General features: G+C 42.4%; 1 protein-coding gene across 9 annotated transcripts in view; it reads left to right on the top strand.

Moving 5' to 3' along the window:
- MITF (melanocyte inducing transcription factor) overlaps nucleotides 1–22,261 on the top strand; it is a 99,542-nt gene extending 77,281 nt beyond the window's left edge. For 5 of the 9 annotated variants that reach the window (XM_063411257.1, XM_063411264.1, XM_063411265.1 and 2 more), the window contains exons 3-10: nucleotides 2,800–3,027; nucleotides 4,129–4,212; nucleotides 5,531–5,626; nucleotides 11,122–11,239; nucleotides 13,761–13,835; nucleotides 14,821–14,896; nucleotides 15,989–16,136; nucleotides 18,202–22,261. In XM_063411257.1, the coding sequence (XP_063267327.1) occupies nucleotides 2,800–3,027; nucleotides 4,129–4,212; nucleotides 5,531–5,626; nucleotides 11,122–11,239; nucleotides 13,761–13,835; nucleotides 14,821–14,896; nucleotides 15,989–16,136; nucleotides 18,202–18,603 (1,227 nt within the window). In that variant the 3' untranslated portion in view covers nucleotides 18,604–22,261. The remainder of the gene's footprint in view (nucleotides 1–2,799; nucleotides 3,028–4,128; nucleotides 4,213–5,530; nucleotides 5,627–11,121; nucleotides 11,240–13,760; nucleotides 13,836–14,820; nucleotides 14,897–15,988; nucleotides 16,137–18,201) is intronic. The other 4 variants (XM_063411258.1, XM_063411263.1, XM_063411259.1 and 1 more) reach the window with 3 other exon arrangements.
- The last annotated feature ends 1,312 nt before the right edge of the window (nucleotides 22,262–23,573 follow it).

Genomic DNA, 23,573 nt, shown 5'->3' with positions numbered 1-23,573 from the left:
ATTCCGTGAATATCTTCTTTGTGCCACTTTGGAGCAACTTAATGACAGAAAAGGCAGTTCTCTGTGTTCTTTGTTTCACTGCTGGACTTGTGTGAGCTTGTGACATGTGAACTCAGAACTTGCCTTCCCTGGCATGCTGAGGGCAGCACAGGCCATTAAAAAAATTAAATTAATAATTGAGTAGCAAGATAAAATATTTTAATGTAGAATAGCACAACAGAATCACAGGGAGAGCATGTTCTCATGAAATAAATTTGTGTTTTGCCAACAAAAGTCCTGTCAGTTAGGCAGTGTGTGTTTCAAGACTTCAATGTAGTGGATTCAGTTAAATGTGTTGGTATGTGTGATAAATAATGTAGTATTTGATGATACAGGGTTGAGATGTGGATCTTGGAACTTTGCTGGTCTCTCTCCTGTGAGTGTGGAGGGTGGGCAGGTGATGGGTGCAGAGAGGAGAGACTTTGCTCCATCCTGGGATACAGAACAGCAGAGGCACCTGATGCCTGTGGAAGAAAGGGAATGTGCAGATTCTGTCAGGCAGGTAGAGCTTGGTTTTAAAATGACATATTCATAGATAAGTGTTACAAAAATAACTTGTTTACTGACAACTTTATCTTCTTGAAAGATGAAAATTTAGTAAAAAGTAGACTTACCTGGGTAGTGTAGCTCTTAGCACTGATGAAAGGAAAATTGATAATGCAGTTTGGGACTGACAAAATAAGTGCTGTACTTATCATAGCACAGTGTTGTCTGTTGATACAGTGCAACAAAGCAGATAACCTTTATAGAAATGCTATCTTAATGTGCTTCCCTGTGAGCTGGGATGTCAGAAAAAAAATGCCAGTTGTCAGTTTTTATGCTTGTGTTTTTGTAGAGACTTCTTCAAGGAGTTGGATAGGAAGAAAAAGGAAGCTCTGGAAGGTGTAGGGACTGTGCCCAAATGCACATAAGTGCACTTGGAACATGCATTAGCCCTTTGTCAGCCATTCCCGAATTGGAAAACGTCTTGCAGCTCTAGATTGAGACAGAATTAATGGCTTTGAAGCACCAGGGAAGCTGAGGATGGGGTAGAGCTTTTTCAAGTGCCTCACGTTCTGCTGCAGGTCCTGGGTTGTGCTGGGAAGCTGAGGACAGGACTGCAGAGCTCTGTGGCTTTATCCAGGGCACCCACTGCCAGGGAATATGTGTTAGGCTCATAGGGCATTTATTCAGTTATTTCTTACTCTGTACTTAAAAACTTTTAACCTTACTGCTAAAGAAAACTAGCATTGTGTGTTAGTACGACTGGAACGAAAGCTGAATAGCGAATTAGCCTTGAGCGAACTGTCAATCTGACTTTGATAGCCCATCACTTAAAAGGTCCTTTTATGTTTATGAAAAAGCATGACATCAAAGCCAGGGGAAAAAAAATACCAATACTTAGAGCTTAACTTAAACTTGCATAACTTCCAAGAAGAGGCATTGTGTGAACTGTTTGTTTGTCCACTTGCATGGCTAATTAGCGTAGGTTACTAAAAGTCTGAGCAGTGGCCATCAAGTTTCTTCTGCTCTTCTGGGGTTTGTTGTGCTTCCATATGTGGATCCCTCAAACTGGACTAGCATAAAGGATATTGCAGTCGCTTCTCTTGCAATCTCTAGGTAGCATGCTGGAAATGCTTGAGTATAACCATTACCAGGTGAGTTGTTATTAGAGACTTATTTTAAAACCCGTTGCTAAGATGTGCAGTGTACAGGAAACCTTTTTCCTCTGGTGTCCTGGGTGCTTTATTTAATTTCTCTCACACCAATAAGTGAGGGCCATGCATGGTCACTTGTAACAGCAAGAGTCATTTTAATGGAACTGTTTTAAAGCAAAATAACTTCTCAGTTTATTGCCATCTTTTGGGTTGATTTCTAGTTTCCAATAACAGCGTTAATGATCAACGAAAGGTGACAAAGAGTTTCCAGGATATGGTGGAAAATTTTAATGGAAAAAAAATAGCCTTTCTTCTCTTGCTTATCTAGAGTGTGCAACAGTTGTTTGGTATGAGGATTTTCATATTTTGTATGTAAAAAATTTCTAAGTACTGAGAAGCTTATCTTAAATACAAAAATAGCTGTTGCTGACGACAGTGATTGATCTGAACTGAAACACTTCTCCTCTTGCATCTTATTTGCATGATGTGTTTATAAACAGGCTGTCTTATTTGTATATGATTTAGGCTGTATATCTGAGATATAAATAATCTGTAGGCAGAAAAAGGTCTCTTTGTTTCTTCTTTTATTTTAACCAAGGTATTAATTTAAAAAACCCTCAAACATTCAAAACCTATACCACCAATAACAGACCTTTTATCTCTGTTGACACTGGAATAAGGATAGCAATCCATACTTCTTGATTTTAATTGTTAGCTACTAACAAGTAAAATGAGTCCTGCGGTACAAGTCATTTCTCCATATTTTAGTGAAGACTAAATGTCACATAGCTGAAGGTCTGAACTCAGAACTGACTGTTCTGGAGTGTCTGTATCAACTGAAAACCCAAGCGTTGGTCTTAAGTGAGAAATTTCATGTTGTAGAAAAATAGCTGGAACTTCTTGGTGTATTGATAGTAAGTCAGTTGTTGAAAGACCAAATTGTAAACTGATTTCTTGTCACCAAATGTGAGTTAGTGAAAAACTGTGGGCTTCCTTGGAGCTGTGTACAGGTTTGTGTTTTGTCAGATAGGTTCTTTATGTCACAAATACATAGCTCAGATCCATAGCAGTGATGTCGTAAAATGATAAAATCCTTTTATCCTTCTCAAATTGTGTCGTACAGGTGCAGACTCACCTTGAGAATCCAACCAAGTACCACATTCAGCAGGCCCAGCGGCAGCAGGTAAAGCAGTACCTCTCTACCACTCTAGCAAATAAACATGCCAACCAAGCCCTGAGCTTGCCATGTCCAAACCAGCCTGGGGATCATGTCATGCCACCTGGAACGGGGAGCAGCGCGCCCAACAGCCCCATGGCTATGCTCACCCTCAACTCCAACTGTGAGAAAGAGGTAAGAACTCTCCTGCTTGTGTTTTCAGTAAAACAGAGCTGCAATCTGCATTAGTTCTTTTAAACCGTATTTGCTCGCTGTTAAGATGTTGTGTTTATCTTTCCTGTTCATTGTGAAAATCTAACTGCTACCTCTGTGTCTGCCTGATTAATAGATATTTTTGGCAAGAAAACTATGTCCCTCTAGCTTGCTCTTGTGAACTATTTTAACTAGTTTATAGTTATTAAAACTACTTTTCTTGTTCTCCACACTGTTGCTTGATGCACACAGTGAATAATTGACCTTTGGAGAATACAAAGCAGCTTTGTAAGCTGTAGCTTTCTGGAATAATGTTATTTATGGCTTGTTCGTCCAGAAAGTGCAAAGAACATAGCAAAAATAACTGAAAAAACACAAAGCTATTTTGAGATATTTTAGGTATTTTTATGGTAAAAATTTGAGCAGTTTGACCAGATTATCCCAGCTAATATGCCCTAAAATGTTACTGATTGTTGTTCCAGTGCTGCAAATATAAAACTTCACTAGCCTATGTCTAGAAGTCCTTCGCAATCTTGTCTTAATCTTTAATGACAAGAACTGAGTTAGATGTTACATGTGTGCTCAGGCTCTGAAGGAAAATGGTTGGGAATATATTAACAAGTGTAAAAATCATGTCAGAATTTTTATAACATGAAAAGTAGGAGGCAATTGTGGAGTTCCTCTTGTCTCCTCGTTCCCCTTTCAAGCTTTTGTGCCAGATTTTTAGTACAGATGCATTCCATGAGCAAAATGTTACACGGCTTGGAGAAACAGTTACTACAGGATATATTCTGCACATGCAAGGGAAATACTTGTGCTCCATAGTTTCAAAAGAAATGAAAATCAGATATTTCCATCTTATTGTCCCAGCTGTACCCAAACATTTTTTTCTTGAGGCTATTTACAGCTTCACTTTGCTGTGTCATCGGGAACGTGTGTGCATGACATTATTTCATTCGTGCTCTTTTTGGGACTGAGACTGTGCCATGAACTCAGATCCATGCTTTGCTTTTTCTTCTTCTTTTTTTTTTTTTTCTTTTCTTTTTTTTTTTTTTTTTTTTTTTTTACTTTTTATTTCTGCAGGGATTTTATAAATTTGAAGAGCAAAGCAGGGTTGAGAGTGAGTGCCCGGCTCTGAATACACACTCACGAGCATCATGCATGCAGGTACTGGATGACACAGGAGGTGGAGCACAGGTCCCCTTTCTAATGAGCATGTTTCTTTCATGATATGTTGAAAAATAAACTTACCCACAGTGTCTTTAAGAAGTTGAATATAAGATGTATTCAAGGTACACTACAGCAATGTTGTTTATTAGTATTGGTGTCAAAAGTGCATGAAGGCACCTGGAAAAGGCTCATACTGTTCTGGCACTGTAATGCCATAGCAGAAGGACACATCAACCATGCTCCAAGGTCTTCCATCAGGAAATCTTTTCTAACTGCATTCTCCAAGACTGCATGGATGTGGTTTTGCCCTGATAATCTCTAAGTCCACATTTCTATGCAGATCACACTTGTGTTTTTAAAAATTGTATGAAAAGGCTTTAATCTGTCTGTGGTAATTCATCCTCAGTAATCACCCTTTTGTATTTTCATTCTTTTTCTCGAAACTAAGGGGTTTTTATTTCTTACCATAGTCAGTAACAAGATCTCGGGTATGGGCTGTAACTGTTAGTTCCTTTCTTGCCCTCACTTCCAGTCAGTGTAATTTGTTGTGATCACACTTTCTGGAGCTGATAAAAAAATCCCATGTTCTGCTACTTTTACCATCACCATTATGCATTGATTTTGTAGATCTCTCTCATTTAAGTTTCTTTTTTGTAATGAGTGAAAAGGAAATAGTCAGTCCTGGCCTGAAATAGTCAATCCTGCAGGACAGCTCGAGCACCTGTGTGGGTGCTGTGAAGGGCTGTATCCTCCTGCCTGTGCAGGAGCTTATGGAGACACCTTCCAGCCCAGCCCCTGAAAGAAAGTGTTTTGTGCCACCTAAAATCAGCTCTGAGCTGCCCCTGGGTGGTGCTTCCTGGGAGGGTCCATGAGGAGCACGATTCCAATGGATTCTGCTGTCGAGGGCCAGCAGCAAATCTTTGCTCCCTCTCCTTCCCTGGAGGTGTCCAGGGCTCCTTGTTCTGCCTGTGCCCAGGTTTTGGTCCCATTTTATGGAGGGGATGCAGCAATGCTGCAGTGGGGAGAGGGAGTTGTGTCCTTAGAGTCATTTACTCCACGGACAGCTTCCTCCTCTGCCTTTCTGGAGGAGCAGTGTGTCTTTGGGCAGGTGGTGCAGGGTGACTGCTGGTGGGAGGAGGGCGTTGGACCACGAAGCCTGAGCTCTGCCATGAGCTGGGTGTCCTGCCTGGATAGCAGGAGTCACTGCACGGCTGCACAGGCACCTCTGCTGTGTGCCTGCAGTGCTCTGTCAGGCTCCCAGGTCCCAGCGGTTCTGATTACTGTCCTGTTTCTCTTTGTCACCTTTCTGCTGCAGATGGATGATGTGATCGATGACATCATTAGTTTGGAGTCCAGTTATAATGAAGAAATCCTCGGCTTGGTGGACCCAGCCCTGCAAATGGCAAACACGGTACAGCTCCTTTCTTTCCCTGTTAAGTCTAACTGGTTTTCCTTGAGAGGAACCAAAACTGCAGCAGGACTTTTCTTCCTTGCAATTAAGTAGTTATTGCATTGTTCCACAGAGAGAGTAATTAGTTTTGCTTTGAAGGGCTGAAGGTGAGACAGCTGCAATGAAAAATGTGAATTTAAAAATACAAGCTGGAGTCAGGTCGAGAGAATACAAAGGACAGTTTTGCTTTTCTTGTTTCCAAGCCAGTGGTGAGAGGATTGCAACAGAGGAGTAAACTGTGCTACCAGGAGTAGCTCATTCCCACTGATATTGAAGATTGTCATGGACTTTATACTTGGCTTAGAAAAGAAGGAACCTCTAGCCTCCCAGGTTCCTGAATGTTGTCATATTCAAGTAAGAAATTGTATGCCATGTGTTAGCATCCCTATCCAGAGATTTTTTTCTGTTATCTTTAACATCACAGCTTTCTCTCTGCCTGATTTCAAGTGGGGAGAAGTCCCCAGCTAGACGGCAGCAAAGATGTTACAGAATTTAACAGGAGAAAAAAAATTTAAAAAGCAATCTTCCAAACAAACAAAAGGGAAGGAATAAAGAAGGTTGAAAACTGAACAAGGCAGGGGACGTGGGAAGCCTGTGATAAAAGCCAAGAACACAGAGGTGCAAAAGCGCCGAGGGAAGGCGCAGGTGTCCTCCAAGTGGCTCTTTTGGTTTGGTTCACATTGCTTAGAGAATTAATTTAATCATACTTCTGGCATAATCTGATTTTGATCTTCTGTGGAGGGTAGCTCCAGTGAATTTTTTGCCTTAGGCTTAAGTGCTGTTAGATCTGGCTGAGTAGATGTCTGCCAGTGCTGGCGTCTGTTTCTGTTTCATCTGGTGCCAAAACGTACGGCTTACCACAGAGCATTGATTTTGTGGCATAGGTTTACATTTGCTGACAGTAGTTGTCTGATGTCATGTTAACCTGGTCCTGTGCTCCCACAGATTCCCACAGCCCTCTCAGAGACGTGGTGGATGACGCAGGAAGCGGCCCACCAGCTTCCCTTTCTAAATAGTGCCCTTTGGGAAAGAGCTGCACGGTCCTGCTACAGAGAATAAATTTGCCTTTAATCTAAGATGACTTGCAAAGTGCAGCTGTCCTGGAATTTGAGAGAAAACCTCAAGAAGCTGTCAAAAGATAGCTTTCAAAAAGTTCATCTGTTTTTCAATTCATTTTTTTTTTTTTCATTGAGGGATGAGGTTCTTTTGGAGTCCTTTCTCTGAAGTTACACTGGATTGGGACCCATTAATTCAGAAGGGGCTTGGATGTCTTGATGCTGTTCTTTTCTAATTTCACAGGGGTCCCAGAGTGGCTCTTTGCTTCTAGACATGGACAGAAGGATACTCTGCACTCTTTTGGTGCAAAGAGCTCCTGTAGTCAATGTTTAGGCTAGTCTGCATCCCTCCTGTGCTTTGCTGTGCTTACTGCATGGCAAGAAGCCTTGTAAAGACTGCCTAATCCAAATTTACTCTGGAATTTCAGAATTTTCCCACTCTGTGGTGAAGTCGGAAAAATAAGGATATGAAACAGCGAAATTAAGACTTCTTTGCTGATAAGTATAAATAACTGGAGGAAAAAAGCATATTTCAGTCTCTGAATCAGCCTAGTACCAATCCTGACGAGATGGAAATTGAACCATGTTTCTCAACAATTGGTTTAGGGAAAAAAAACAAGCCACTTTTCTTTAAGGACAGGACTTAGCTCTTAAAACATGCAACATTTTATTAATAAGGATTTAATGCCTACAGACTGAGCTAAGTCGAGGTAGGAGAAATCAAGAGAGGAAATGGTCTCTAAAGAGACACAACCTATAAATAGCTGTGCTGAGTCTGTGACAAAGGCAGTTGTTGTTCCATAACCAACAAAGAACAAAAGGACCAGTTTGTTACAGTTGGTAACAGTACTTAATTGATAAGCAAAATCAGAGATTTCTGTGCAGACCAAGCTAAGGGAGTGTCCAAGTACCTTGAATTGAAAACGGTCCATTGCAGTCAACTGCTTGTGAGAGTGTTTGTCAACTTTGGTATTTGGTGGAATAATATCTCTAGTGGAAGTAGCACAAAATGGTCACTAGTTTATAGAGGTTTTCTGCCTAGATGTCACCTGGTAATTGAGTTAATGAGTACTGCGTAAAGTGCTTTTGTGGAGACGACAATTAATTCATCCAGCTAATCAGCTCCAGCCAGAGCCTGGCATGGAAAGCTCTGAATAGGTACAGCTCCACTTATAAATATGGCTTTTTTCTCCAATTTAAACTCCACAGTAGAGGAGTTTTGTTACAGGGACTGCTGCTGAGTGTGCTTGTAGGTCAGGGGACATCACAGTACCCTGTGGGCTGTGAGCTGGGGTACAGAACCCCTTCAGTGTGTGCTGGTACCTTAGAAACAGCCTTGTTGGTCACACAGCTGATGGCTCAGTGATTTTAGACAGAATGTGGGTGCTTGTTTTGTTGGAGTAGTGGAGGAGAAATGAAAGCCTCAGACTCCCATGAATGTACACTATGATGAATCTGCAGTCATAATTACCATATTTCAAATTTCTGTTATATAAAAGCCATTATTAGAAAAAAAAAAAAAAGAAGCAGATGCTAAGTGATAGGAAGATTGAAATTTGTTTTACTTGGTGTGTTTGTGCAGTTTGTGATGCCAGGACCTTGAAATATGAAATCTCCCAAGTGAAAGCATTTTCAATCATGCTGTTTCAATGAAGAGAACATGCTAAACCTGGCATAAGGCACTCTTCCTTCATTTACTTTTTGGAAGAGTAAAGGTGGATGATTCGGCTGATGCTGCATTTAAATTCCTTCTTATCCAGAAATAGCTAAGAAAGCTGTAAGGAAAACCATATTTAGGTTGGAAACATGCTAGAATTTAGAGAAGACAGGGAAGGAGCTTCCTTAGCTCCAGAAAATTCCATGTCTTTCTCAAAGTTTGAGACTCCATCTTCCCTATGAAATGGCTGTGGAAGTTTTGACATTTTCCCATCTTGTACTTGAGGATGGTGGTGAAAGGCTCGACTGTCTCACAGCTGAAATGCTTGCCAGCAATGTGTATTTTTTCCCTGTTTCTTCAAATAAGAAGCATTTGAAATAAATGCCCAGGTGTCACTGCAATGGGCACATAATAAACCCCTTTTGGGTTTTTTTTTGCCCCATTCAAGTCTAGTGGCTGATTTTGTGTGCTCACCACACTGCTGTCAGGTGCATCTCAAACCAATGCCCTCAGCACAGGGCTCCTCTGCCCTTTTCCAGTTCCTTAAATGCTGCACTAATGATTATTTGGTTTACCTCAGTCAACTGATTTTATTCCTCTGGGAACGGTTATAAAATTGTGAACTTGAGGATGTGCCTTGATTTTATCTTATCTTTAGCTGCAGGTATTTTATGTGAGATGGCCTGGAGTGTTTTATGCACTTCATTTTTGTTTGAAAGGAATTAGTATAAGTGAGTCCCAGAGATGTGACCTGCAGGCATCCTGGAGAAAAGGCCTCTCAGAGACTCATACTGAGCATGGGCCCTGTGTAGGAAAATGTTACAACTGAAGCTTTGACTTGTGGAGTTTGGGTGCTGGGGAAAGAGGTCAAAGAAAGAAGCTGATCAGTCTCTTTGCTCATGAATCACTGATTTAAGTAGAGACTGTTGGCATCTCCTCCTCCAGTGTGAATTTTCTGGTAAGCATTCTTGTGGACAGCCTTTAGCAGCCATGCACATGTGCACGTTCAGCAGTTGCTCCCTGTCTTCTCTGTCCCCTTTTGTGATCATTGCTCACACTGGGCCTGTTTATTGACATGGAAATCTGGCTCAGTGTTTGACACCATTGGGGAAAAGAAATCAATCACAAACTGTTGTTGCAATCAGGGTCCATGTTGCAGTAAGGAAAGCAGCTTGGTGATCTCAACATTTCATTACAACCTGGCTGCTTTATCCAGGCTTTGAGGTGCCACTTTCGAGTTTCCTAACAAAAAAATCTTTTTTATTTCTGAATTCCCTGAAGTTCCTTATTAGATTTCACCTGTCTGGTTATGAACTTCAAGTCCTTAGGCTACAAACAAGGTCTTTGTGTTCCTCCATGCTTAGGAGCATGAATAGGACAAGCACATCCAAGTCAGAAGAGTGTGTGTGACACTCTTGCTGTGTTGGTGTCAGGGATGTGTTTGGGGGACCCAAAGACACAAGGGTCAGCCTTGGAGAGCAGTGAGATTGCATGGTCACCCTGACACCCACAACCAGCTCAGCTGTGACCTGAGCAGCATTATTACATCTTCCTTTTCTTTCTTTCTTTCTTTTTTTTTTTTCTTTTAAATAAGGCTGACTCACAGCGTGAATTCAGTTAGATTTATTCCTCTGTCTCTTAAAGTTTGAGTCAGGGGACTTTGGTTTTGTTGTTGGCCATTATCTGTTCTCAACAGCTATCAGCATGGGTTCTAGCTGGTGGTACTTTACATATCAACTCCTGTTTCATCTGCTTCCATATGGCAGAGAAATTTTCTTAGGTCCCAGTCTGGCAAGGCCCATCAGTAGGAGTTTAATAGTCCTGGCTGTGACTCACTGCATTGTATTCACCAGCATTATTTACATGGGTGTAAAGTTAATACCTGCTCTAATCTCTGCAGGATCAGTGTCTTGGAGGGATTGGTTTTCTTTGCAGCAGTGATGATAAGAAGTGTTGCCACTCAGATAAGATATCGAAGTGTTTTATACCTGTCTTTTCAAAACCAAATAAGAGACGGGTAAAATAATCCACTCAGGATAATTGCAAGCTTCTTTGAATATGTTTCAATATAAAGGGATAGCTTTGATAGATCTTGTTGAAATACTGTCCTATTTCTGTATAAATCTACTTGTTTAAATACCTAAATAAACACAGCAGAGTGAACAAGTAATTGAGGAAACTTACTGTAAAAATAATCCTCCTCCTACTGGTGCGCATTCTTGTTATGTAAGGCGAAAAACAAAGTAAACTGAAATGTTTTCTGTGTAGGTAGCTTTCAAATCACATGAAAAATGTGATTAATTAATACAGTGTTCTTCCTCCGGCATGTGACAACTTGCAAAGTACTTCCACTCACGTATCCCTGGAAAAAAGGGTGGGGGTTCTCTGGGAGAGTTCTGTAGGCTCTTTCAGATATGAGTTAAGTTTAAGAGATGTAGATGTAATAGTTTTAGTGAAAAATAAGGAGCAACAGTGCAGCAACATCATCAGCATTTTAACTCTTCTACGATCTCTTAATATTTTAAGTCTACATGCTATTGAGGAGAGAGAACAGAATTTTCCCAGTGTAGGTGTTTTATCCCTCATGCCCGTGAATATCTGTGGATTTTGCTGACCTTCTTGCAGGCTCTGTTTGCACATGGCAAAGAGCACAGATTACTTAGCATATCCTGACTCTGTGTTTCTGTACAAAGGCATTCATAAATGCAAACTAAATGATCCTTTTCCGTGTTTGTCTTTTCCAGTTGCCTGTGTCTGGCAATTTGATTGACCTTTATGGCAACCAAAGCATGCCTCCTCCAGGACTAAACATCAGCAACTCATGTCCAGCTAATCTTCCTAATATAAAAAGGGAGCTCACAGGTAAATACATCTAAAATACCACCTTGGAGTCATAGTGTCATTGTTATGAATTCAGGTGATATTGGACATAATTCTGTTGTGAAAAGGAATATATGGGTGAAGAGTTACTTTCAGCCTGTGTTCATGTGTGGGAGTGTGTGTGTTCACTGTCACAAGTTCATATAAAGTCCTTAATTGTTACAGTCACAGCTGCACTCTGTTGTGTTCCAGAAGCTTCCATGCACCTTTTCCAGAGCTGTTTTCTAGTTTGGGCTTGCTGTTTGCTCTATCAACACCAAACTTGAACAACTTCCCGTCCAGAGTCTCTGTGGGATTCATGGCAAGGAGTGATACACATTGGGGCTTTACTTCAGTAGGGGAGGGTGTAATGAACAAATAACCCGTTGTAATGTGAAGTCTGCACATGTAGATCCTTTAAAATGTAAAATTAGGCACTTGGGGGATTGGAATTTGATGATCTTTAAGGTCCCTTCCTACCCAAGCCATTCTGTGATTCTATGAATATGCATCACTAAATTCAGATGAAAACGAAGTGTTCCTTAAATTTTTTATGCTGGTTCCTGCAGCAATGCTCTGAACAAGCTGTGGGAGGCAGGGGCAGGAGAGTGGGACACTAAAAAACCTCTTTTTCTCAAGCACATGTGTACAGGAGCAAGATAGTTTGAAGCAAATAACGAGTTTCATATTTGCAGGCGTGTTTCATTTCTGCTCACTTGGAAGGCTGTAAACACACATAGGGTACAAATGCAAGGTATGGTTGTTTGTAGGCTGAACAAATGGAGATCCACTCTAGAACTGATGGCAAAATCACATTAATGCCCAGAAATGCCTATTATTAAGCCCAACAGAGAGTCACTGACCGTGCAGTAGTAGGTAGGGGCCTGGTTTCTTTCTTGGCTGTCATCTTTCTGGGTTTCTGTTGTGAAACCTCACAGGCTGACTCAGTTGCAAAGCAGGTTCTGGGCAGGAATTAGCTTAAGCAGAGCAGTTTTAACAGGCCAGGAGGAAATGCCACCTCTCTGAGCCAGCAGATATTTGCATTTTTAGGACAGCACGGAATTTGAACTCAGCACCAAAAACACACACAGAGCACACAATGATTTGTGGCTGCTAGAAAAGAGCAAAGCTTGTAAGAGATGGGACTGTGTAAAGGAGGGAGGAGAGCTACTCAAAGCCCTGCATTACAGGCAGTTTTGTTATCCCAAGTATAGAAAGTTCCATGGGCTGTAGGCTGCAAACCCAGCCCAGCTTGGATGTGCAGACAGGTGGATTTGCTGCAGGTTTTTGTGCCAGACTTCTGGCCAAGAAGGCAGAACGAGAGGGGAAATCGTGAGTGAAGTGGTCTTGTGGAAGTCCTCAGTACATCAAGTACATCAAAACAGAACTGAAATAAGTTGAATGTCTAAATGTTACACTCACCTGTACACAGAATTAATTTAGTTGAGTCTGTTTCTGATCAAAATAAAGTAATACAGGAAATAAACAAACTGGCTACAGTGAGGGATTGTTTTCACAATGGAGTGTGTGATAAAAGATGAGGCACTCATTGCATCTCACTGACTTACTGTGGAACTGCAAAGTGCATGCTGGTTTGGGGATTTGAGTGCAATGGGGCAAGGATTAACGGCCTCACCTTTTAAAAAAAAGGAAAAGGGTTTGAGCAAAGATAAGTACTTAAAAATGCTTGAGAAGCTAAGGACCAAACGCGATCTGAAAAGAAGAAATTTAGTTGTGCTGTTGCTGAACTAATGCATCCTAAAGTTAATAATGATATTATCCTAGCATAAAATAGCAATAATAATAGAATAATAAAATATAGATAATAAGTGTGTGGAGCAAGGTGAAGGGCAGTTCTGTGTTGAGGAGACAAGTTTTGTGCAGCAAGGCTGCCGTTCCTTTCCTTTTTGCTTTTCCCAAAGCAAAACCCATTGTTTTCCAACTTCATTGCTAAGAAAGGTGTTGAATTTTTCACCTTTTTTTTTCTTCATATAATAGAAACAGTTAGTGTAGCTGGAAAATACACTGTTTTTAACAGGTCACTTAAGTTATCCCTTGAGTGTTGTGGTGATGTGTGTGCATGTGCCACAGAAGGATGCAGCCTTAATTTGTGTGAGCAGAGCGTGTGAGTGCTGCGTGTGTCACATCCTGAGCAGGCAGCAATGCCATGGGCATGCTGTTCCTCTGGTTCAGCTCCCGTGGGATACATGAGAGGCCTGGGAGGAGCTATGCAGGATTTCAGCAGTTTGTTGTCCTCAAATACCTTGCTGAGTCAGGGCCTCCGTGGGAAACATTCCCATCGTGGGAGTCACTCTGGGAATGTGGGAAGAGACGTTCCTCAGGTGCAGAGGTGAAGCTCAGTCCCAGCGTTGTGTTTGGGCATCCACCAGCCCTTCTTGCTCCTTGGAATGGGGGTAATGATTGCTGTGACAAACATCCATCGGGCTTCCTGTGCAGATGCTTCACAGGCTGAAATGCTGTGATTGAATTATTTTAATTCTAATTACCTCATTCACATGCACAGCATGTATTTTTCCTACAGAGTCCGAAGCGAGAGCCTTGGCTAAGGAGAGGCAAAAGAAAGACAATCACAACTTGAGTAAGTTTTGGTTCCTGACATTTTGCACCAATTCTTGGAATGATTTTGGGCATTGAGGGTTCAAATATGATGTTTTAAATCCAGATGAGGTTCTGCACATAGTATAAAGCACTAGATCATTGTGTTATGCCCACAGATCAAATATCTCAAATTCTTGTGAAATGTGTCCTTAAATCTACTATTGAATTTTAACTCTATTATTACTTATTTTCAATAAACCAAGTGAATGAGTGGTTGTTATCAATGGAATCACTAAGTTCAACATGTGACCCAGTTGCTTTTAACAAATCCACCTTGCACAGTTGTGCTTTTTTATTTTTTTTAATTAGAGATGTGATCAGTTTGTGACTTTAAACAACAGTGTGGGTCCTCAGTATGGCAATTTTATAAATTTCGTTTTTGAAAGGAACTTGTATTTCCAAGTTGGGAAAAAAAAGCATTTTAAAATACTGACCATCTTATGATTTAAAGGATCTGTAGCTTATTTTTTTATACTTTATAGTAGTAGAAAAAAGGAACTGTTTCGTGCCTTGAGCCACTCAGAAGGCTTTTCCATAGCATGAAAACGTTATGCAGGAAAATTGGTATTTAAATTTGACTTTTGGACCCTCAAAGTGTTGCACATGAAGGACTACTTTAAAAAAGTGACTGTGCCTTTTGTCCCCTTTTCTGCCTTGAAATCTCCTTGAGCATCTAAATATTAATCTCTTAATGAGAGCTTATCCCTAGAAAATGTTTGCTTCTCAGTCATTCTGATTTTTAGTCTCAGTTAAACTCTGCGACTTCAGCAGTCCCAAAATTTACAGTATAGACAGAACTTCTGTCTTAGTGTGTCCATGTGTAGGAAAGTAAAATAAATCATCACTGGATTTGAAGCTTCAGCTAAACATTTCAGTGGTGCTTAAAAAAATGTTTGATAAAACACTTGATAAGTTGTAATGAAGTGTGAATATTACTTGTAACATCTGTGCTGTTTTTCCTGAAGTTGAACGAAGAAGAAGATTTAATATTAATGATCGTATAAAAGAGCTGGGCACTTTGATACCCAAGTCAAATGATCCGTAAGTACAACATGCCCGGGGGTCTGTGGGAGGGAGGAGGTAAAATAATCCCAGGGGAAAACAGAAATTTGCAAAAACCCTCCCAAAATTTCTGTTTTCTGCTTACTCTTAGCACTCTGTGATGGCAGAAATGCTTGAAAGGTTCCATTACATTTTTTGAAGATTTTTTCAAGGGGTTCGTTTCCCCTTTTGGAACCTGCTTGTGTCTGTATTAATTCTATGATTTTTGTCTCAAAGCTGGGCTTGGTGCTGGGAGTGACTGACTGCCTTACCAGAGGCAGAGTTGTGAGGATGGGAAACTTTATGCTGGTCTGGCTGCTTAGACGACTGCATGTCTTGCTGAATGATTTTTTAAAATTAATTAGATGTTACAGCTTGACAAGACAGAACTAGTCCCTGTTTCAGTGAAAACAGAGGGCAGTTTATCTGGGAAGCCATCACAATCCCCTTCCCTCCAAGGGAAAAAAAAGAAGGAAAATAAAGAATGTAACTGTGTGCTTGTTCACTGGTAATTTTTCAGTGTTTGTTGTAATTTCCCAGATGTTCTTTACAATAATTCTACAGTGATTTTACTGCTTTTAGCTTGTATTTACACTTTCGCAGTGCTCATTCTGTAGCAAGGAACCTTCCTTGCTCTGGAGTTTGAAAGTCCACTTAAATCTGAATCAATGCCCTGTGATGATTTGGGGGAGATTTTCCAGTATTTTGAGGCACTTGCTTGTGGAGCAACTTCACAGCTCCTCTGCAGAGAGGCTCTGCAGCCTCCTGCAAGGCCAGCAAGAAAATACGTCTCAGTACCAACCCACAGGACAGGTGCATCTTTGCACTGACAGTCTGCAGTAAGATGTTTTTTGCCTATTTAGAGGCAGCAAGATGATGTGAGGAGATGGTGATGCAGCAGCCTGTCTCTCTCTGAAGCAAACGTGCTTCCCAAGGGCTGTGCTCCAGCCCCCTCTAGTGCACTGCAAGCGCCTTCTGCATCCACAGACTTGCAATAAACAGCAGCTGGGTGTTATGTCTGGATAAGGTGCAGGTATGAAGGGAACAGCTACGAGGCAGAGCCTTACCTTGTCCTTTTGTGTCCTTCCCAAGTGACATGCGCTGGAACAAGGGCACGATTCTGAAGGCATCGGTGGATTACATCCGCAAGCTGCAGAGGGAACAGCAGCGCACCAAGGAGCTGGAGAACAGGCAGAAGAAGCTGGAACATGCCAACAGGCACCTGCTGCTCAGAATACAGGTTTGCTGAGAAATGAGCTGCAAATGCTCTTGGTGTTGCAGCGTGTGCCTGCTGACAGTGGTGGCTTTGTGGGGTGCGCGTTTAATTTGGCAGTGCTGAGATGCCTGCAGAGATTTTTCCTCAAAAAGGCAAAGATATCTTAGATTTTAAAAAAAATGGAATCATAATACTCTAGTAAAAGCGCTTATGAGTGGTCTGCTTTTGTTCTACCATGGCCAATGCTAGTTCCAAACCATACCATCAAAAATATTTACATGGTAGTACATTCCTCTGTTTGCCAGGTCTAAGGCATTGAGACTTCGTGTGTCGTGTAGCTGTTGATAGTCGTGAAATTGAGTTTAGCTGTTTGGGACTCTTCCCTGCTGCTTGAAGTCTGTAGGGCTGTACAGCAGTTCTCCTCAGCACTGAGAAGCTGTAGGTGGCAGGAATATGTTTTCCCTGTGGGTTGTTGCCTTGTTAGATTCACCCAGGTTCCCAGAGTTCTGAGCTACACAGAAATTTAAGGGTGAAACTCCATTTCTCTAGCAAACTCCTTTGTCTTCACATCAAGCTGGATAGGAAACCTTAACCCTGAAGCCAACATAGGGTTCTTTTTTTCTGGATAGCCTCCATTACTCTCCATAGAAGGGTAATTAAAAAGTGTACCAGAACTGGGTATTAAAACACCTACCATGGAAACAGTGATATCCCAGATATCCTCGTGTTGCTGCTCCCCTGCAGCACGAACAGCTGAGCTCTGCATGCAGCTGTGGCCTGCCAGGAGACCCCTCAACAGCCCAGCTAATCCACCAGGGAGATAATGAAGCTACAAATACCTGAGAGTCAAGTGTGGAAGTAAACAGCTTTAAAATAGAACAGGCCGAGTTGAGCCTCAGCACAGTTTTGTACTTGGTTGAGCAATCTGCTGCTAGAATGAGATAATAAAAACACACAAGCCTTTTGCAGAGAGGCATCAGGCAGTGGTGTTTCAAAGCTGAGTGAGAACACCATTTTTAAACATCTTTCATCTTGCTTTGTATTACCCATCTGCCCTGGGTCCTTCAATCAAAATACCATAAAACCCAGAGCCTTGAATAACAATACATCTGGCAACAAGCAACCTCAAGTGTGTATTTTCCCTTTTTGTGTTCATTCTGATTAAGCATGGAATAAGGAACTCCTGATTATGGCACGTTAGCTGATGGAAGAAGAGTTTGCTCATTCCATCTTCTCCTCTGATCTTGCAGGGTGCCATTACAAGCTTGTTTTAGCCTGGAAATGATGGAAAAGGGCAATAATCAGGCTCAGTGACAGGAATATCCACAAACAGCACAATCACAACAGTGACTTTGCCTAATATAATGCAGAAGTAGAAGCAAAACATCTCTTTTACTGATGTATTTGTGCGAGGGCATTTCTGTATGATTAAACATGAAGGTGGGATTTAAACTTTCCATGGAAATTTGAAGACTCCTGGCTCTGTGTGAAGTCTGAAATCTTCCTGTGACTTCCTTGTGATTTTTCTGCACAGGAATAGTGGTGTTGCTCAGTTTTGATTGACCTCTTCCAGCTCTGCCAGACTTGCAGAGTGAGAAATGTCCCCTCCAGAGTTTCAGCAGGGATTGATAAAGATCACACAGACATGCTGTGCCTTCACATACGACTTTTTAAAAATTACTAAACACATGCTTCTGCTATTTCCTTTTTTAAATGTTTTAAATACTTTTTTTCCTATTTTTAAATGTTTTCCTCACCCTACCTGATGCCAAACCTGCCTGTCCTGGCACTGGTTTGAGAAGAAGCCTGAGGGCAACATGTCTGTGCTGCAGGGTGCTGGGTTTTGGCTCTGGTGTAGGTGCTGAGGAGGAGTGTGAAGGGCCTGTGTGGGATGGTGTTCACCCACCTCCTCAAGACTCTGCTGTTCAGGTGAAAATCTGCAGGGCTGTGCAAGGTACAAGCACTTGGCACTGTGGGAAAGGGAGGAAATGTGCGCAGGAGAAGGAAACTGGAAGCTGCAAGATGAGCATAAGATGACAGATTTTGCTTCCAGATTTTCTTTTAATTTGCTCTTTGTTCTCCTTCACAGGAACTCGAGATGCAAGCCCGGGCACACGGACTGTCCCTTGTCCCATCCACAGGCCTTTGCTCCCCTGACATGGTCAACAGGGTCATCAAGCAGGAGCCCGTGCTGGACAACTGCAGCCAGGACATGATGCCACACCACACAGACCTGTCCTGCACCACCACCCTGGACCTCACCGACGGCACCATCACCTTCAGTGACAACCTGGGCAACGTGACTGAGCCAGCTGGCACTTACGGTGTCCCTGCCAAAATGGGATCCAAACTGGAAGATATCCTGATGGACGATACGCTGTCCCCCGTGGGAGTGACTGACCCACTGCTCTCCTCCGTGTCCCCTGGCGCCTCAAAGACGAGTAGCAGGCGGAGCAGCGTGAGCATGGAGGACACTGACCATGCTTGTTAGCATCTGTTGGCACACCTTTCAGAAACTGCTTTGGTTCTTGATCAGTAGATGAAATAATTTACCTTTTGTAGAATTTTTTTGATTTTTTTTTTTTTCCCCGCCCTTCCCCTTGTGCTTCATCGGTGTGTGTGCGTGTGTGTATATATTATATATATAGGATTTTTTTTAGAATTTTTGTGAAGAAACTTGTATATTCTATTTTAAAACTACCAATGCCTCCAAAATATTGTACAGCATATGTACAGAATCTGTGAACTGGGTTCGCCAAGAACTTTGAACTGGTCAAATCTACTCAAAGCAATAGAATTACAGATGAAGAGTCTGTTTCTACTGGGGGGGAGGGGGCAATTGTAGGATTGTAAATGCAACCTATTTACTTGGAAACAAAATGTAAAATTTAAGAATGTAAAGAAACAACAACAACAAAGTCCAATTTGTAATTGTGTTAATTGAATAGTGCTGCCTTAAAGATACAGTGTCCCTCAAATGTTGGTCTTACATGACAAGTGTTTAGGGAAAATACCCACCTGACTTCACTTAGAAAACAAACTAAACCCAAGTGTTAAGACATCCTGATTGTGTTGATTGTGATATAAAATGCTGTTGCTGAAACTGCAGGGAGATGTGAGTGTCTCAGAGTGTTGTTTAATTTTCCTCTGAGCTGATTTGGGTTTTCCTTTTGATCACGGTTCAAGTTTTTCCTCTTGAATTTTTATTTTGTTTTGTGACACACATGGATGGCTTTGCCAATGGCAAAGCAGGAGCACTGTAAGTTGGAATATGCTCTTTGGACAAAAAAAAAAAAATTATGCATAATATCAGCTGGGCACATTATGTTGTACATATCTAATTGGCTTTATTTTTTTTTAATTGCATTGTACAGTTTCTTTTGATTTGCATGGATTCCTTAGTTATCCTCAAATTTTTGTTTTAAATTTATTTGTATTTCATTTGTAAGATTTTTGCCTCTTAATATTGCAGCGATTTTTTGACATTTTTAAAACTCATTGGAAGTTTTCTGCGTTCTTTGTAAACACTTGAAAGGAAGCTTTTATGCAGGGTTCTGTGTTTTAAGAGAGATTTTGAGAATATTTTGTATATTACAGTCTCACTTTGAAAATGTTTTTAAACGCATTTAAGGTAGAGTAAAAATTTAGATTAGGTAATAAAACAACTCTGTAGAGAAACTGAACTTACATATTTATTTTTAGTGATACAGAAAAAAAGTAGTAATATGCTTGGAAACATAACTATGTAGTTAATATACCCGTTAGAGAAATTCGTGTTCTATTTCAGCACCGGGGCTGACATAAGAGAAAAAAAAGAAAAAAAAAAAACAACAAAAAAAAGAGTAAATTACTGTATCTGCAAATAACTGTTACTTGATAACAATGTTATTAATTTTTAACATGCAACCATGTTGTAAAAGTAGTTCGGTGCATTATCTACTCAAGTGTAGTCCTATGCAATAACGGTAGTTTTCCTTGTATTATATCCAGCCTAGGTGTTCCACGGAGGTGACAGGTGGTGTTCCGAGCTAGACGGAGGGATTGGAATTCTCCACGGCAGCCTACAGCTGACTGGCAGGCGTAGCTCGTTCAGAATGAAGTGCCTTAAACTCTAGTTGTAGTCTTCCTCGACTAGCACTGACTGAAGTGTGGCGTAGACAGAGCTTTAGGGTGGTGGTGTGTAGGGCGTTGAGGTGTAGCATGGTGCCTACGGATAGAAAACCAGAGCTTCCCTTCCTCCTTTGTGCTACACTGGAAATTACTTAGGATGAGTGCAACGGTGAGAAACTTGAGTGCCAGTCTGGCCAGCTTTCCAAGGAGACCTTGGGCTCAGCAGGTGTAGTGTTCAGAAGCCAAATGTGAGCTGGGTAGGATGGGGTGGTCAGGGAAGGTGATGGGAATCACCTTGCAGCTCAGTGAGCTGCGCCCTCTCCCAGACATTTCCCCAGGGAAGGGCTCCTGGTGTCCCCTGCCTGCCACCACTGCTGTGGCATGGGGGGCAAGGGCTCCTGGTGTCCCCTGCGTGGTACCTGTGCCACCAGCACAGGAGCTCAGGCTCAGTGGGGCTGTGGAACTCGGGGTCTGTGTTCCTGTCACTCTTCCCATTGCTATGTTCAGCCCTTCCTTCCCGCTTGAGCTGCCGGAGATGTGTTAGCATTGGTGCAGCCATGGCGTTGTGGGCTTGTTTTTTCTTTCTTTTATAGTTTTTGAAGGAGGGGCTGGAGTTGGGTTGTAATGATGTCTCTCCCCCTCAGCCCAGACAGCTTTTGGGAATGTGTCTTTCCTAGGGCAGAGGAGCTCTGGCTGAGGCAGGAGGCTGCAGGATGATGTGCTGAGGTCACCATGGCCCTGGGGCAGGAAAGGCCCCCAGTCCCTGCAAGGCAGCTGTGCCATAGCTCTGAGTCAGGTATGGGGTACAGGCTTCTGGTGCTGCTCTTTGGCTGGGGTGACAGGTAGGAAAATGAGGGCTGTAGATGATTGTAGCTGTAACACAGGGCTGTGTTGTCCTTCCCCAGACAATGGGGCAGGTCTGCAGCATTGGTACAACAAATCAGGGTGTGCATGCTGGAGTGTGATAACTGAGAACCACTGAATGTATTGAATGAGGCTTTTGGTTTGGTGCCTGCCCTGGACATTCTGAAATTCAAGTCCAGACTGTGGTATATGAATATTTTTCAAGCTTATGTGAAACCACTGGTACTCACTGACAGCCATGACTTCTGATTTTTGGCTACATGCTATGTGGAGGTGAGTTAGGATTCAAGGCCAACCATTCTATCAAGAGCTGGATTCCTTAGCAGGAGTCTCTGTGACTGCAGCAGCTGTGTTGTGTGCTCCTAAACCTTGTGTTTTCTGGGGTAACACATAAATTGGCTGTGCCCTGCTCTCTCTTCCCCCCGTGTTTCCTTAGGTTACAGCCCCTCTCTGAGCCTGCCCACCCTTGGAATGGTGACACTGCAGTGGGGACACCTCCAGGAGACACAGCCCCCAGTGGGTGCCAATGGGAGGTGCCTTTGCCCGTTTGAGCGTGGTGCAGGGTGTGGCTGTGACATTGTGCAGGGGTTGGTGGCAGAGGACAGAGCCAGCAGTCACAGGCAGGGTTTGGCATGGGCTAGGTGGAGTGAGATGGACAGGAGTTGTTGCCTGCTCTGGTGACAGTGACACGTGTGACGCTGGGCAGCGGTGGCTTCCCTGAGCGGGTGGAGGAGCTGACCAATTCTCACTTTGCCAAAGCCATGCAACAGGAGGGGACGTGCAGAGTACCATGAAGTTCTTCCTTACTGCTTTTGGCCTGTAAAGCAATATTTAACTCTTACAACCTGTAAAAGCAAAAAGAAGGTACATAAGGAAAGCACAAAGCACAAAATAATGCACTTACATTTATGTTGTTTGACATAAAATGCACTGGGGGGGAAGCTGATGTTGATAATAGTATAAATACCTATATTTCTTGAAAAAGTGACATTAATTACTGCCTCTTGCTATGATGCTTGGTACTGTAATGTTGATATTCATCTGCTGTTGACTGCAGCAATAATTTGTGTATGGTCCATAGCACTGTAAATTATGGATCAATATTAATGTATCCAATGAAATAATTTGAACTGTTGTTCTTGATAGATGGATTAAAGCATTTGGTTTTTCACATACATCTGTGTAAGTCACTCGTTTTCCATGTGAGTGGATCTTGTTTTCCTGTGCATTTGAAGTCCCTGCAGTGCTTCTGTGTCTGACTTGGCCATGGATGTGTCCATGTCCCTGACCTGGTGTTGGTTGGCATCCTTGGTTCCACCAGTGCTGTCCAGTTGTTTGTGTGGCAGTCACACGGGGGAATGAAGCTGCAGACCAGACCCCACCTGGGCTTTGCAAATACACGCCAAAGTGGAAAGACCCAGAGCCTAGAGTAAGGAATAAAACAGGTGGATGTGCAAAAACATCATTGCCTTTCTCCCCTCCCACGGGCTCTTGTCATTTGCCTCTCTCCCTCCCTGCCCCTTGCAGCTCATCAGGTGCCCTGTGAGGCCTTGGGGTACCTGTCCTTGTTTGCCCTGCTGTCACCCCTGCGAGGTCACTGTCCCCATCAGTGCTGCACAGGAGCACCTCACCCCCTTCTCCAGCTGACCTGTGCACGGTAGGATCCCCATCCCCTCTGCTCAGTCCTCCCTAACCTGTCAGCCAAGGTGCAAACACTGCTCCTGGCTTCTGCTGGTGAGGAACCAGCTGTGGTCTTGTTGTGTCTTCCCATTTTCATTATTTCTCCCTGTCTCTGTCGCTCTCATCCCTTCTGGTCTTGTTCTTCAACTTCATTGAGTTCCTGCTCTCTGTGGACCTTGCTGCAGCAGCACTGAGGGTTATTGAGTGTTGTACCAGGGGGCTTGAGCCCTGAGTATAAACAGGAATACTGAATTTGACCTGTGTCTTGAAAGTCTGGTTCCTATTAGAGGAGAAAATACTTAATTCAGTTGGATTAAAAATTACTAGCTCAATTTAAAAACCAACCCAACAAGAAATGCCTGACTCTATTAGGACTACAGCTGAACAGCCCCACTCCCTCTTTGTAAAAGATACTTGAGTAAAAGCTTGTGAGTATTTCCAGCAGGTTTTGTAATGTAATTTCTTTAGAAATTAAGCATAGTATTAGAATGTAGTAGTACTGCATTAGAAAATCTATTTATTAGCAGCCTAGGATATAATTGCTATTTTAAGTTTGAGTTCTTAAGATGTATTTTGACTTTGCTTTTGGTGGTCTGGGTTTTTTTGTGGTCGGCTTGGAGTGAATTTCTTGCTGTGGGTGACAGCACCTCAAGGTTTTGGCTGGGCTGGAGAACCCAGGAGGAGCAGGAAGAACACCCATCACAGGGATATTGGCTGTAGGCAGTGGCTCTGTGTCAGTAGAGACTTGGTGGCAGTTGTGTTGGACAAGCCTGAAAAATTCAGGGCAGGGTAAGGAAGTGGATTCTG

This window comes from Prinia subflava, chromosome 14, assembly GCF_021018805.1.
Source record: "Prinia subflava isolate CZ2003 ecotype Zambia chromosome 14, Cam_Psub_1.2, whole genome shotgun sequence".
Lineage (NCBI taxonomy): Eukaryota > Metazoa > Chordata > Aves > Passeriformes > Cisticolidae > Prinia > Prinia subflava.
Note: the sequence above shows the minus strand (reverse complement) of the source record. Positions and strands in the feature narration are given on the sequence as shown.